Below are 15,130 nucleotides of genomic sequence, written 5' to 3' on the forward strand. Positions count from 1 at the left end.
GCAACTTTTGGGTTAATGTTCATTTCCTGTACCCTTAACCCCAGAAAAAGTGGCTCTTATGCTTGGAATTCAGAATTTAAGGTAAGATCCAAAACCATTTCTCACTTTTTTGTGCAGTGGCTAATAGGTGATGGTAACACAAAATATTTCACAGCCTTCCCATTTTACTTTTTGTGAAGATGATTCAAAGACACTTTTAAGAACTTTAAACCTAGAAACATCCTTACCCAAGCATATACATTATTTAACACCACCACCACCTTCAAAGACCGCTCTTGTTTTATAAGAGTGCTTTTTTCCCCCGATTCCTGCTACAGAAGACAACAGATTTTGTTTGCTTCCTAATAAATAAGTACAGCTAATGGTGTGAACATTTTAATTTTGTACACGACAAGATTTTACACCAAGTAGTCAGTTAAATAGTACAAATTTACATTGTGAGGAATGTTTAAAAAATGCAACTTAAAAAAATTCTTTTCTGCCCATAACCCTAAGCCTCCCCCCAACATTTTACAGTGAAAAAGAAACAAGTTTAGTTCACATTCCTGCTTCATCTGAAACACAGGATAATAATTTCTGAAGTGTATTTTACAATTCATCTTTGACATCTGTGGGCTCCTGCAAAAGACAAAAAAAAAAAAAAAGGCTTAAGTCCAAAGTTGCACTAGCACTCACTCTCTACCAAGAAATGTTAGGAATGATTCCCCAGTGTGTTAACTGCTACTAGTCTGCCAATGTTTTTATTGTATTTGTCTGCTATACTCTCAACTTCAGAATAAAAACACCATTTTAATCTGATAAATGCACTTAAAGAGACTAAAACAGAATATCAAGGAATCCAAAAGGTTATATAGTGATAACATTCAAGGCGGTATTATTACTGGATGGTTGGTTGATTTTTTTTTTGCCCCGGGGGGGGGGGGGGGCAGATCTTTTCATTGTAAATAATATCAAGTATGTACCACCATAAAGTCTAAGTCTGTTAATTTGTGTACAGAGCAAACAAGTTAAGTATACAACTATTTAACTGCAGATTAAAATAGCTTCAAGTTTCCAATATGTTAATGATGCAAAAACTGGACAACCTACTCCATCTTCCCCTTTATGCTTCTTAAACACACTAACCTTTTTCTCTGTTTCACTGTCTTCAGCATCTTCATCAGCATCAACCTCTTCCTCTACCTCTTCAGCAGCCTCTTCTGGTTCTTCAGGTTCCTCTTCCACCTGTCAAGGGTAGAGTTCTTAGTCAAGAACCACTTCAGAAATCAAACACATCCCCATCCCAATATATTCAAACTATTTTTAGGTTCACTCGTACTACCATGAATTCAAAATATAAGCTGCTAACAGCTATCATGTATGTGTGCCTTTTCAGTTCTTAAAAAACACTTTTTAAAAAAACAGAATTATATTATGAACAGGACTGCCAAGGAGCAGAACCACATAGTTAATTTGTTTACAAACCTTTTCCTCTGGGTCAATGTTCAGACTTAGTCGAAGCATTCTTTCTATCCTATCTCCATATTCCTTTGTATCTGGTAGAATATACCCTGATCTTATTGTAGCAGTTTCAAATAAAACCACAGCAAGATCTGCAACTGTTTGATCATCTTCATTTTCCTAAGGAAAAAAAAAAGACCAAAAGTTCAACACAATAAAAATTGACTTTTATCTACAAATCCCTAGATTTCCCATGGATCTGTATTTAACTTGCACCATATGGCTGAACAAACACACTGCCACAATATTTGGTTCTATTAAAGCTCAGAAGCATGGCAGATAATATCACTACCTCAAAGGTTTCTTACCTGAACACGCCTGAGCATATCTTTTATGACAGGATGTCTAGGGTTGACTTCAAATGTCTTCTTTTGACTTGCATAGTAACTGATGGGGGAAGAATATTTAATAGTAAGTTACTGAACATGAATTTTACTCAATTTAAAGTCTGGTAGTTAAAGAAGTAGTTTACAGTACAGTCATAGGAACAATACAATCAGAAGCACATCTTACTATATTTTAATGCTGTTCTCTCACAGGGATGTATGCACAGGATTGTAGCTCAAATGCAAAGCCCAAGTCAGTATTGAGAAAGTGCAACACCCAAAGGTTCTGCTTGTGGCAGCACGTCCAGCAATGCATGTTGGACTTTAAGGTATTTTTCCTAAACTACATATGATTGAAATTTATGATTTACATCACCTGAATGGTGGTTTCTTCTAATTTGTGATTATCTATTAAAAAGTAGTGCAGAAATTACCCCCAAAATTTTGTACTGTATTTCCTATAGGTCAAATAAGCCCCGGGGAAACCAAAATGGGATCAAACAACCAACTGCATCTCCCAAAGACAAGAGGCATGGTTTAGTAAATCAATTGTTCTAGGAAGCAACTTGGGTGGAGACAAAAGGACCACATTTGCTCATATCAATCTAGATGGTGTGAGGATAGAAAATCCTTTGTAGAAACTGGGACATATTTAATTAGTTGACAACAGACAAGTTAAATAAATATTTAGAAAACATTTTACAAGAAAATTAAAGCTTTACTTTGTAGAGATGTCTTTGCCAGTCTGGTAAGCCTGAGCCTTCATGATTCTTTCCATGTTGCCAGACCATCCATACTGACTCGCCACAAGAGCACATGGTGACTGAGTGAGCCTCTGAGACAATACAGCTTTCTCAATCTAAAGGGGAAATAAGCTGTATTAATTCATGCCCACTATAAAATAAGATTCAAAGAACATCAAAGCTGTAACTATGTACATACCTTATCTTTTAGAGCTTTATCTTTCATCCAATTTAAAAGAGGTTCATACTCTTTTTCCAAAGCTTCTCGGGCTTCTTTTGATTTTTCACTTTCTTCAAACTTTACTCCTTCTTTAGCAACATTCTGGAACCTTTTATTATCAAACTCTGGGAGGGCCTGAATGCAATATTCATCTACAGGCTCAGTTAAATAGATTACTTCATAACCCTTTCTCAGAAGCCGCTCCACAAATGGTGAAGATTCAGCCTACAAAACAAATTCAAACTGAGTATAATACAAGGCAAATTTGCAAATACTCACAAGCAATTTAACTTATGCTAACCACATGTTTATTCAGCATAACTAGTCTTAATTCTAAAGACATCTTCTGGCATTTTACTGCATGGCAAAGGCTATGAAAGCAGTGGATAAATTAAGAATGGATAAAGACAGTACTTTACCTCTTTTCTGTTAGAGCCAGCCATGAAATATATTTTGTCCTGTTTCTCCTTCATTCTTTCTACATATTGATCTAGACTAGTAACATTGCTCTCATGATGAGAAGATTGGAAACGAAGCAATTTAGCTAGACGTGTACGATTGGAATGGTCTTCAATCACTCCAAGTTTGATATTTGTGCCAAATTCTTTCCAGAATGTCTCATTGTATTTTTCTTCAGCAATCTTTTTAATCATATCAAGTGTTTTGCGGACAAGCTTCTTTCTAATAACCTAAAATTCATAAAATTGAATGAGATTAAGGACTACAATCTGATGACATTTAGAGCATTAACAATATTGAGAGAATTTAGGACCCAAGAGTAAAACATAATACAACTTTAGTAATACATGATGTTTCATAGTTGTTTATTCCCATGCAAACCTTTCCATTTCATGTTTGGTAAGAAACCAGCTGCTAGAATCTTTGTTTCCCTCCTCTTCCCCAATCTCGCATAGCTAAAATTGAGAAGTTGCTAGTTGGAGTGTTGGGAGGAATGAGGACTAAACTGACTCTCATCCTGCTTTTTTCAAAAAGAGGATGATGTTTTATGTTGAAAACTCCACCTTTTAGACAAGGAGAAACTCTGTGGCCCATGTTATAAAGTCAAAGTATAATTTTCAGAAATACCTAATTAAAACCGAACCCAAATAATAGACATACCTTTAGGAGTTTGTGTTGCTGTAGAGTCTCACGAGATACATTTAGAGGAAGATCATCTGAGTCTACCTGTAGTTTAAAGAAGGGATTTTAAAAGAGGTTTACCAAGAAAATACAGCCTAAAACATGTCAATGGACATTTCTACTGCAGATACTTACAACACCCTTGACAAAATTGAGGTATTTGGGCATCATATCATGGAAGTCATCTGTGATGAATACTCTCCGGACATAAAGCTATGGAAGAACATATTTGACAATTTTATTCTTGTAATTATCCTTACTGAGAAAAGGTTCACAACTTTATTTTCTTTCTTTTTTTTTTACCTTAATGAAATCACTCTTTTTTGATCCATATTCATCAAATAAGCCACGTGGGGCAGTGGTGGGAATAAACAAAATTGACTTGAATGTTACTTCTCCCTCAGCAGTAAAGTGAATATAAGCCATAGGATCATCAGATTCCTGCACAGGGAAAAGATCAATAATAAGTATTCATTTCTTCAAAGATAAAAAAACTCATTTCTCACTCCTGCCAGAACTGTTTCTTCAAACTGTCCAACGTTCCAAGATATGCCAACTAAAGTGACAAGTGCAGACTTACTTTCCTTAACTCTGTATCTTTCAAGATAAATTCACTACACCTTTTATATTTTAGGAAATACTTTATCCCCCACCAGTCCTATTTACACAATGGGCATTAACTACGCGGTGTTCACACTAGTCTAGATGCAAAGCCAAACACACCTTAGAAAATGATTTGTAGAAAGCTTTGTATTCATCCTCTTCCACTTCTTTAGATGGCCGTTGCCAAATTGGCTTGATATCGTTCATGAGCTCCCAATCCCAGACAGTTTTCTCAACCTGTAAAGTATTTACAAAATCATTTATTTCCTGGACTACTCCATGTTTCCACATTCAATATTTTTCAAACCACTGAAATGGTTCCACATTCTTCCATTTGTGCCCACACTTATTAAAATGAAGTTAATTTATTACCTCTTCATTTATGCTTACTAACACCCTTTGCCATATAATTTTTGTCAGAAAAAGGCAGAAGTGATCAATTGTTAGGCAAAATACTAAAAACTCTTGGAGGGGACAGGGGCTCAAGTGAAAAAGGGATGTTGGCTCCTACCAACCAGATTGGCAGGCAGGAGCAAAAGCCAATCATATTGGGTTTTCCTCTGTGCCACCCCAAGAATTATTTCTCCTCTCGGAGTGGTAGAGCGACCTACAAATAAAGTTTTATGATGATGATGATAATTATATTTATTTCATAGACTACTTAGTGTTTGCACATCCAATATTTTCAAGCAACTGAAATGGCCATTTTCCAAATATGCTGATGGTACTCCAAATCGTAACCTATATAACAGCAACAGAAAAACAAAGCAGGCAAATATTTCTATGCCAACCGATAAGAGTGGGAAACAGATAAGATAACATTCATTCATTACATTTATTAATTTAGTCAAATGTAACTGATTGAAATAAAAATATGGCTCTTGCCTTTTTAGTTTTTGGCTTTTTCTCCTCTTCCTCCTCCTCTACTGCAGCTTCGTCATCTGCTTCATCTTTTTCTTTTAGCTCTTCATCATCAATAGGTTCTTCTACAGTTTCTGTCTACAACAAATATTCCAAGTTGAGCTCTCACATATTTTCTCAAGAGCAATCTAGTTTGATACATTCTTAGTTGCGATTATTATGAAGACGCTATACAACTGAATTTCAACCAAACTTGTCTGGCTATGCTGTGTGCTTTCAAATAGTTTTTCACTTAATGGCAATGTTAAGATGAATCTGTCACTTGATTGGTTCAGAGAGGTTTTGCCTTCCCTTCCGGATGATGAGAAAGTGTAACTTGGCCATTATCATCCAATGGGTTTGGGTTTCCATGATTGAGCAAGGATTCAAACACTTTTCTCCAGAGTGAATGTCCAATGTTCAAACTCATTTACAAATTGAGCTGCAAACATTCTATGTACCAGAAAAGTACATAACTAGTTATATTATACTATTCAGTAATGCATGCATATGCAACAATTCAAACTTTGTTTTCCAATTGTCTGGAAAGCTTAATAACTTTAAGTTTGAATCATTTTGAGACACTCACAAACTTAAATTTCACCCTTGCACAGTGTAAGGCTCCTGTTCACTTTAATAACAACTGTAACTGATGTCTTATAAATCTACAGTACACAAAAAGCATGCCTGCCTGGATCTCATTTGGACAACTAAGAGTGAAACTAGCAAGCTGTGTGTACTAAAGTCTTCATCTTAAGATGCAAAATGATTCAAAAATATCCAGTTTTGTTCTGAAACAGACCCTTGTTTTTCATGTCATATTTATGTAGAAAGTTTGTCCTTGTACTTAACTAATGATAAGCAACTCCTTGTTAAGTTTTTTCTTCTACCAGTAGGCTTGCAACTCTGATACAATTTACAGTTTATCCATTTTTTCTTATCTGTGCTTAAAGAGTATTTACCTTGCTACTCCACACATATATAGGGAAGTTGATGAACTGTGAATATTTTTTGACCAAGTTTTTAACTGTATCCAGCTCAAGGTAATCCGAAGCCTCCTCTTTCAGAACAAGTCTGTGGAACAGAACAATTGCTGCATTTAATATATTTGCATTACAACTGAAAAACAGGACTGGTGTTCTTTTCTTCAAACCTTGTAATTCAAAATGAAATCCCAATTAAAAAACACTACCACATAAACTTTTAAAAAAAACTACCCTAAGTAGCAATATTTATTCTGCCTCTTTAGTGATAACACAGAAATGACAATTCTGTGTTACCATTAGCAACTGTATGTTGCTAATTATAATGCTGCAGAAGTGAACAGATTGTATAGAGCATCTACTATTCTCATTAACATGGTAGCTAACATTCAAACATCAGTAATCCAATCAAAATGAAGCCTCTATTTTTGATGGAATGCTTCCTTCTATATCGTAACATATGACTTTATAGTCTCTATGTTGTGAGCCTCTTTAAGAAATACACCAAAGGCCAAGAACTGATAATATCTGAAACAACCCACACTGGAACTTGTACTGAAAACTCATCTTTATTGATTCCTCCACTCTACAGGAGTTTAGATTAAGTTTGGTGTCAGAGATCTGTCTGAGTCCAGAAAATTCAAATTTTCCTATCATACTCATGAGACCTAGTCTGAAAAACTCTCTGCAGGTTTCAGCTTTAAAATATGTGCAAAGGTCTAAGGTCATTTTCTGGACTGAACAGAAAACAAATATATTTGCTTTAATTAATATTTTCCTTCAGAATATTAGCAACACTTACGTTATTGTAGTGCCTCGTCCCAAGGTGTTTCCTCGAGGATCATCAATGACAGAAAACTCATTTGAATCAGATTCCCAGATGTGTTGAGTGCCATTATTGTGCTTTGATGTGACAATAACCCTGTCTGCCACAAGGAAGGCAGAATAGAATCCAACACCGAACTGACCAATCAACTCAGAAGTTGACTGATTCTCTTCTTGCATCTCAGTTATCTTACTCAGAAATTCACTTGTACCAGACTTGGCAATGGTGCCCAGGTTTTTAATGAGTTCTTCCTTGGTCATGCCAATGCCAGTGTCCGTAACATGAAGCATATTTTTCTCTTTATCACACTGCAAAAAAGAAAACCAATTGAGTGCCATGTCAACTTTGCTTACAAAGTTGTATAATGGTATTTTGAGACATTATGAATTAATCAATTTAATATGGTATTTTGAGACATTATAAATGAATCCATCTAAAGATGGCACCAAAAGAAACGACAATAGCACCTTACCTTAATTTTTATTGTGAGCTCTTCATTACCAGAAAGAGCATTTTCATCAGTCAATGAGATCAGCCGTATTTTATCAAGAGCATCAGATGCATTTGAAATCAGTTCTCTCAAGAAGATCTGAAAAGATAAAGACAAATCAGCCACTTGTAAAGAGAAAGATTACCCAGGACTATCCTACAATTAATATATAGCTTACCTCTTTATTTTTGTAAAGTGAGTTGATGATAAGCTTCATCATTCGGTTCACTTCAGCCTGGAATGCAAACTTTTCTGACTTCTCTCTAATTTGTTTTATTTGGGATGCATTTAAGCCATCCAACTGAATAGACTCTTCTTCCCTGTAGATAATAAATATTAAGCAATTATGCTTGAATTAAGAAATATAGGTACTGCATAAAAAGATAAGTTTTTTTTGTTTCAAATGCAAATCAGACCTACTTGAAACTACATCCGGCACACAATTAAACAAGCAGAATCCAAATCTGTAAAACTGGGCATAAATCCAATAAATAATAATTTAAAAATCTGTCTCTAGTGGAGCATCCTTTGCCCATAATGAAATTCACTTTTCAGGCTCAAATGTTGTATGTGGGTGTATATTGGCCCATCCCAAATTGCTTTTTAATTTTTTTTAGTATTAAAATACAATGCAAAATAAACATGTCAGACTGGCTTTTTTAGGCTTCACCAAGGACTCACAATCACTCCAAGCTCCCTTGTTTAGAAATGGATATATATAGAGATTTTAAAGATTGTGTTTTAGCACTGATGTTGTCCAAGGTTCGTGTCTCTAGGTCTAATGACTATTCTAGCATATTCATTAATGCTCAGGTTCTTATCACATCACATTCTGTATATAATGCCTTTGATATTATGGCTCCTCCTCTTCACCACTTGCTGAAAAAAATGTTATTTCCTTCCTTATCAGTAGTGATGCTTTCAAGCATCAATGTGGTAATTCACCACCACCTAGCATCTTTCTGTTGGGTCAGGTTGAGATGAGAATTGATAAGCTGTAAGAAGATAAGACAGTATCCAACACTAATCATACCCAATTTCAAAAGGTTATTTTCTAGCCAGGATTCCTAGGAGGATTTATCACTGCAGCTAAATTATTTAGTACAAGTATCACTGCAGCTAAATTATTTAGTAAAACACTATGTATAAATCAACCCTATTTTGAAAAAAAATTACATGCTTAAAACTTCACTTTAACAATAGCACATCTAACAAAGTACCTATGTTCCCAATTAGATTATGACCTAAAACTCTTTGTATGGATCACTCTATTGTGTTTTTGATCAAAGCCAACTAATCGAGCCAGATTTTTCCAGTCCATATTGGAAAATGTTCTACTTGAAAGACTCCATCTTCTTCTTCATCATCATCATCATGATAGCTGATGAATTTAGCTATATGCCCACACGGGATCAGCAAGTTTGTGTTACAACAACAGAAGAAATGAGACTTGCATCTTAACTACCTTTCATTAACTCTATTTAGATAACATTTGTTCCAAGTGTGCATTTTACATCAACTGTATTGATATTTTAGAAAACAAACCTCTGAACAACTTCGTCATCTGTTCGAGATCCTTCCCTACTTTTACCCAGGTCATCTTCTACAGTGCCATCCACATCAATCTCATCAGCCTGGGCTGAGGCTGTAAAAAGAATTTGGCTAGTTTAGTCACTCAAAACACAGCTATGTATCTCTGCCTGCTTGGAACAGAGACAATAAGAATTATACTGGTATAGCCAAGAATGGAGGAACCAAGATGGAATGTGCAGGACCATCTAGGGTCCAATTAAGACATTAGAACAGCATGATGCACTGGGAAGCAGATGAGGCAACCTTCAAAACCATATCCCATTATAGTTGGGGACTGTCCAAAAAAGTCTACTAAACAGAAAAAAAATCTTTTGATTGGGTAGACATTTTCTTTCAGACTTCAAGCACATGGCAAAGAGAAGCTATTGGTCCAATTGTGCTCCTTAAGAGATGATGATGAAATTAAAAGTTTCCTAAGCATTTCTATCACAAGATAGATGGGACTATGACTAATATGGGCTGCACCTACATTGCAGAACTGATACTGTTTTGTCACCCCTTTAACGGCCATGGTCCAATGTTATGGAATTGTACTGTTGTAGTTGGGTGAGGTTCCAATATTTATTTATCTTGTACATTTGTATCCTGTCCTTCTCATCCCCGAGGGGGAAATCAAGGTAGCTTCACAACAGGCACTCTTTCAGTGACATCCACATTCATAAAAATACATTTAAAACAATTTATTAAAACATTACATTGATAAGGCATTTGTTTAAAATCACACAAGTTTAAAATCCAAGTCCGGGTCAGTCCATTGTCATTCATATCACCTGACTCTTATCCTTGATTCCTGCCTCTATCATTCAAAGACTTAGTCCCATAAGGTTTTGAGTTTCTTTCTAAAGGACAGGAAGGAGGCGGCCAATCCGATGTCACTGGAGAGAGAGTTCCACAGGTGAGGGACCACCACTGAGAAGGCCCTGTCTCTTGTTCCCACCAGTCACGTTTGTGATGGTGATGGGATCAAGTGTATGGCCTCTCTAGCTGATCTTAAACTTTGTGATGGTTCGTAACGAAAGAGAGGACAGGTAACCTGGGCAGGAACTGTTCAGGGTTTAAAGGTTAAGACCAGGGTTCCTTAAACTAAGGCCCGAGGGCTGGATATGGCCATCCAAAGTCATTTACCTGGCCCTTGCTCAGGATCAACCTAAGTCTGAAACAACTTGAAAGCACACAACAATCCTATCTCACCAGCCAAAAGCAGGTCCACACTTCCCATTGAAATACTAATAAGTTTATATTTGTTAAAATTGTCCATTTTAATTATCGCATTGTCCGTTTTTGCACAACAAATAAGATACGTGCAGTGTGCATAGGAATTGATTCATGCTTTTTTTCAAATTATCATCCGGCCCTCCAACAGTTTGAGGGACTGTGACCTGGCTCTCTGTTTAAAAAGTCTGAGAACCCCTGGCATAGTGTATGCATTTCACTTTGTATAAAATATTTAAATTGTATACTAATCAACCTCTAGAGCAAGGGTCTTCAAACTAAAGCCCAGGGGCCAGATGCAGCCCTCCAAGGTCATTTACCTGGCCCTCACTCAGGGTCAACCGAAATCTGAAATGACTTGAAAGCACACAGTAACAACAACAATCCTATCTCACACTTTCCATTGAAATACTAAGAAGTTTCTTTTTGTTTAAATTGTTCTTCATTTTAATTATTGTATTGTTTTAAAATGTTTTTTCCACTACAGATATATGCAGTGTGCATAGGAATTCATTCATGTTTTTTCAAATTATAATCTGGTCCTCCAACAGTTTGGGGAACTGTGACCTGGCCCTCTGTTTAAAAAGTTTGAGGACCCCTGGCATAGTGTATGCATTTCACTTTGTATAAAATATTTAAATTGTATATGAATCAACCTTTTCCCAGATCATGTAATTTTTACATGACGCAAGACATTTTAAAAAATGACTAGTTTAATGGGCTGTTTTATGTTCTAGAGGCATTCTCACCTGACATTTCGCCTGCATCTAAGGTAGACCTCACTACCTCTGAGGATGCTTGCCATAGATGCAGGCAAAACGTCAGGAGAGAATGCCTCTAGAACATGGCCATATAGCCCAAAAAACTTACAACAACCCATTAAACTAGTCTGGTGAGCAACCTGGCTGCTGACCACTAGACTAGTTGGAGCTTCCGGGCAGTCTTCAAAGGTGACCCCTTATAGACTGTGCTGCAGTAGTACATTTGGGGATGTAACAAGAGTGTGGACCACCGTGGTCAAGTCTGGCTATGTGTTTTTTTTTGTCGTGTCAGGAGTGACTCCTGGTGTGAGAGAATTGGCCGTCTGCAAGGATGTTGCCCAGGGGACGCCTGGATGATTTGATGTTTTTATCATCCTTGCGGGAGGCTTCTCTCATGTCCCCGCATGAGGAGCTGGAGCTGATAGAGGGAGCTCATCCGCCTCTCCCCGGATTCGAACCTGCGACCTGTCGGTCTTCGGTCCTGCCGGCACAGGGTATTAGCTATGGGTGCAACTGAGTTGTAGTTGTGCAAAAGCTCCCCTAACCACCATCGAGACCTGGAGTTCTTTGGTACCTTGCAAACCTGCAACTCCCAAAATCCTATATTATTGAGTCTTGGCAGTTTAAAGTGATGTCAAAGTGTATTCATTGTGCTGCCATGGTTGCAAATCCTGTATAGCAAGTTTGGGCCAACTTGGGCCCTCAGAGTGTTTTGGACTTCAACTCCCACAATCCCTAACAGCCTCAGGCCCCTTCCTTTCCCCCCTCAGCCGCTTATAAGCGGCTGAGGGGGGAAAGGAAAAGGCCTGAGGCTGTTAGGGATTGTGGGAGTTGAAGTCCAAAACACTCTGAGGGCCCAAGTTGGCCCATGCCTGAGGTACTCCATAACACTAGGCCGTGATAGTTAAAGTAGAACACAACGAAGAGCTTTAAATCGAGGAGGCCTCGGAGGCGCTGCTAGGCCTGGAGTTAGGAAAAGAAATAATGTGAGGCCTTCCCAAGAGTCCCCTTCCCCTCAAACAGGCTTCCCTCAGAATGTTCCAGAACCCCCTCCCCCTCTTCTTCCCCTCAACGGCGCCTCACCGGCCAAAAGCAGGACGAGTAGGAGGCCGAGTCCCCACAAAGGCTTCATGTCGTCGGTTCGAAGCGCACTCCGGACTGTCCCTGCCTCCCACGCGGCGCTGAAGTGTGAAGAAAGTGGGGGAACCTCCTCAGCGACACCTGAGGAGACGAAGCCACTAATCAAAGTCAACCCGCCCCCCCAATCCCGGCCGGCTTATCACTCGCGCACGCCGCGAGGCGGAGGCATCGCCACCAATCGCGGCTCACCACGCCAAACGCGGAGCCAATAGGAAGCCCGAAGGGGAGGGGCGGAGCTCTCTCTCCGCCAATCGGCGGTTTCCAGGTGAGGGAGTCCAGCGCCAGAGCGTGGCCGGGCCCGATTGGTTGTTACCAAGGGAAGCAACCAATCGGGAGCAAGGGCGGGAGTAATAGGCCTTGGTTTGGTTTCCTTTTCCCCTCCCCATTTAAAGAGGTTGAATCAAATTCTCCAGAATGTGTTCCAGGGAAGAGCTTCAGAACCAAATAGAATCATAGAATCACAGAGTTGGAAAAGACCTCATGGGCCATCCAGTCCAACCCCCTGCCAAGAAGCAGGAATATTGCATTCAAAGCAACCCTGGCAGATGGCCATCTAGCTTCTGTTTAAAAATAGAAGATTTTTTTAAAGGAAGGGGATTTAGGGGTGGGAGAAAGCTAGGAGTTATTTTATTGGTTGTATTTTAGTATTTAGTCATTTGATTTGAGATTGAGATTGAAGTTGTCTTTGTTTTTACAAAATAATTCAAAACCTGCAAGCAAAAAATACTATATAAAATATAGATGTGAATTCTGTTACATGTTTATGTTTGTAATATTTATGTGTTTATGTTTATAATATTAATAATGAAATATATATACTATAATTTAAAGTATGATATATATAATACTAATGGTATACTGCTAGTGTATATATACTGTGGCATAGTACAACATAAGGCATAATTATAGTATATGTGATATTACTAATAATATTGCAGTATAGTGATATAGTGCAATTTAGTACTAATATTGTGCTATGCTAGTAATACATCTATATAAATAAAAATGTAATGTCTTTGTTTTTACAAATTCAAAACCTGCAAGCAAAAAATACTATATAAAATATATATGTGATTTCTGTTACATGTTTATGTTTGTAATATTTATGTGTTTATGTTTATAATAATAATGTAATATATATACTACAACTTAAAGTATGATAAAATATATAATATTAATAGTATACTGCTAGTGTATATATACTGTGGCATAGTACAACATAATATATAATTATAGTATATGTGATATTACTAATAATATTACAGTATCATGGTATAGTGCAATTTAGTACTAATATTGTGTTATGCTAATAATACATCTATATAAATAAAAATGTAATGTTTGTTTGTTGGATTAACATAACTCAAAAACCACTGGACAAAATGACACCAAATTTGGACACAATACATATATCAGGCCAACGAGTGACTATCACTCATAAAAACACTGAAAAACACAGCAGGAGAGACTTAAAAAACCAAAACAAAAAAAAAACAACAAAAATACATTACAACGCATGCGCAAAACCACACATATATATGCAAACACACATATATACACACAAAACACATACACAGACTGGGCCACAGCAACGTGTCGCAGGGTACGGCTAGTATGTTATATAATACTTATAGTATAGTATAATATATACTACAACTTATAATACAATATATTATATAATACTAATAAAATACTATACTGGTAGTGTAGTATATATATTGTATATAATAAAACATAATAGTTATAATTTATATTACGTGTGATATTACTAATAATGCAGTATAGTTGTATAGTACAATATAGTACTAATATTGTGCTATGCTAATATATTGCATATACATATACTTTTATAATATACAATATACTACTAATAATAATACAATACTAATAATAATACAATGAGACCAGGCAAAGTTTTTAACAAGGTGACACTATGAATTTATATTTTATTGATATGTTTAATTTTTATTATATGTTATGTTTTTAATTGTATTTATGATATTGTAAGCATTGAATTTTGCCCTGTTAACTGCCTTGAGTCGCCTACGGGCTGACAACGGCTATATCTTTGTGTGATATGTGTTGTTATTTTATATGGTGTGTTTAGTAATGTTCAGTGTTTTACCAAGGGAGAGTCAGTTTTGATATTTTATGGTGTTACTTATCGATGGTATTGAATTGTTGCCAACACTGGGAACTGCCCTGAGTCCCCTTTGGGTTTGACAAGGGCAGTATACAATTACCACAAATCAATAAATAAATTATATAAAATGATATAATGTTTTATTATTGTATATTTATATATTTAAGTTATGTTTTTGATTGTGAGCTGCTTTGAGTCTCCGTATGAAGGAATAAAGTGGAATAGAAATAAATATATAAATAGATATGTGTATACTTTAGAATATATATATATATATATAGTGTGTGTATTTTATACGATTTATGTTTTTATACATTTTATATTTATATAATATATAATGTATGATTAATATATACTTTATATAATGTATGTTATGTATGTGCATGTGTGTTTTGTGATATGTGTTTGTGTATATGTATATATAGTATATCACATTCTTCAAATTTAATTTAATTTTACTTTTAACACCTGGCATCCCAAGTTGTGTGTGTGTGCCTTCTATAATGATAATTTATGTGATGTGTGTGTGTGTATGATAACTCACTCACAT

The 15,130-nt window shown here is 36.4% G+C and overlaps 1 protein-coding gene across 1 annotated transcript; it reads right to left on the reverse strand.

Annotated features, from left to right (window-relative positions):
- Positions 1-359: 359 nt before the first annotated feature.
- HSP90B1 (heat shock protein 90 beta family member 1) lies at positions 360-12,581 on the reverse strand. The gene is made up of 18 exons (XM_060776894.2): positions 12,381-12,581; positions 9,277-9,376; positions 7,910-8,051; positions 7,714-7,830; positions 7,218-7,549; positions 6,395-6,506; positions 5,418-5,531; positions 4,653-4,769; positions 4,233-4,370; positions 4,065-4,142; positions 3,909-3,974; positions 3,209-3,478; positions 2,769-3,014; positions 2,549-2,685; positions 1,809-1,887; positions 1,465-1,620; positions 1,126-1,224; positions 360-618 (listed from the first exon to the last, which is right to left on the reverse strand). The coding sequence occupies exons 1-18, from the start codon at positions 12,427-12,429 to the stop codon at positions 589-591; spliced, it is 2,382 nt and encodes a 793-aa protein (XP_060632877.2). The 5' UTR covers positions 12,430-12,581; the 3' UTR covers positions 360-588.
- Positions 12,582-15,130: the final 2,549 nt, after the last annotated feature.

The sequence above is a fragment of the Anolis sagrei genome, chromosome 5 (genome assembly GCF_037176765.1).
Source record: "Anolis sagrei isolate rAnoSag1 chromosome 5, rAnoSag1.mat, whole genome shotgun sequence".
Taxonomy (NCBI): Eukaryota; Metazoa; Chordata; class Lepidosauria; order Squamata; family Dactyloidae; genus Anolis; species Anolis sagrei.

Coding starts and splice junctions, on each gene's coding strand:
- HSP90B1 (XM_060776894.2), bottom strand. CDS start 12,429: ATGAAGCCTTTGTGGGGACTCGGCCTCCTACTCGTCCTGCTTTTGGCC. Junction 7,550..7,713: donor AGCTCACAATAAAAATTAAG/GTAAGGTGCTAT, acceptor TCTTTTTTGCAG/TGTGATAAAGAGAAAAATAT. Junction 1,621..1,808: donor ATATGCTCAGGCGTGTTCAG/GTAAGAAACCTT, acceptor TTTTTTCCTTAG/GAAAATGAAGATGATCAAAC.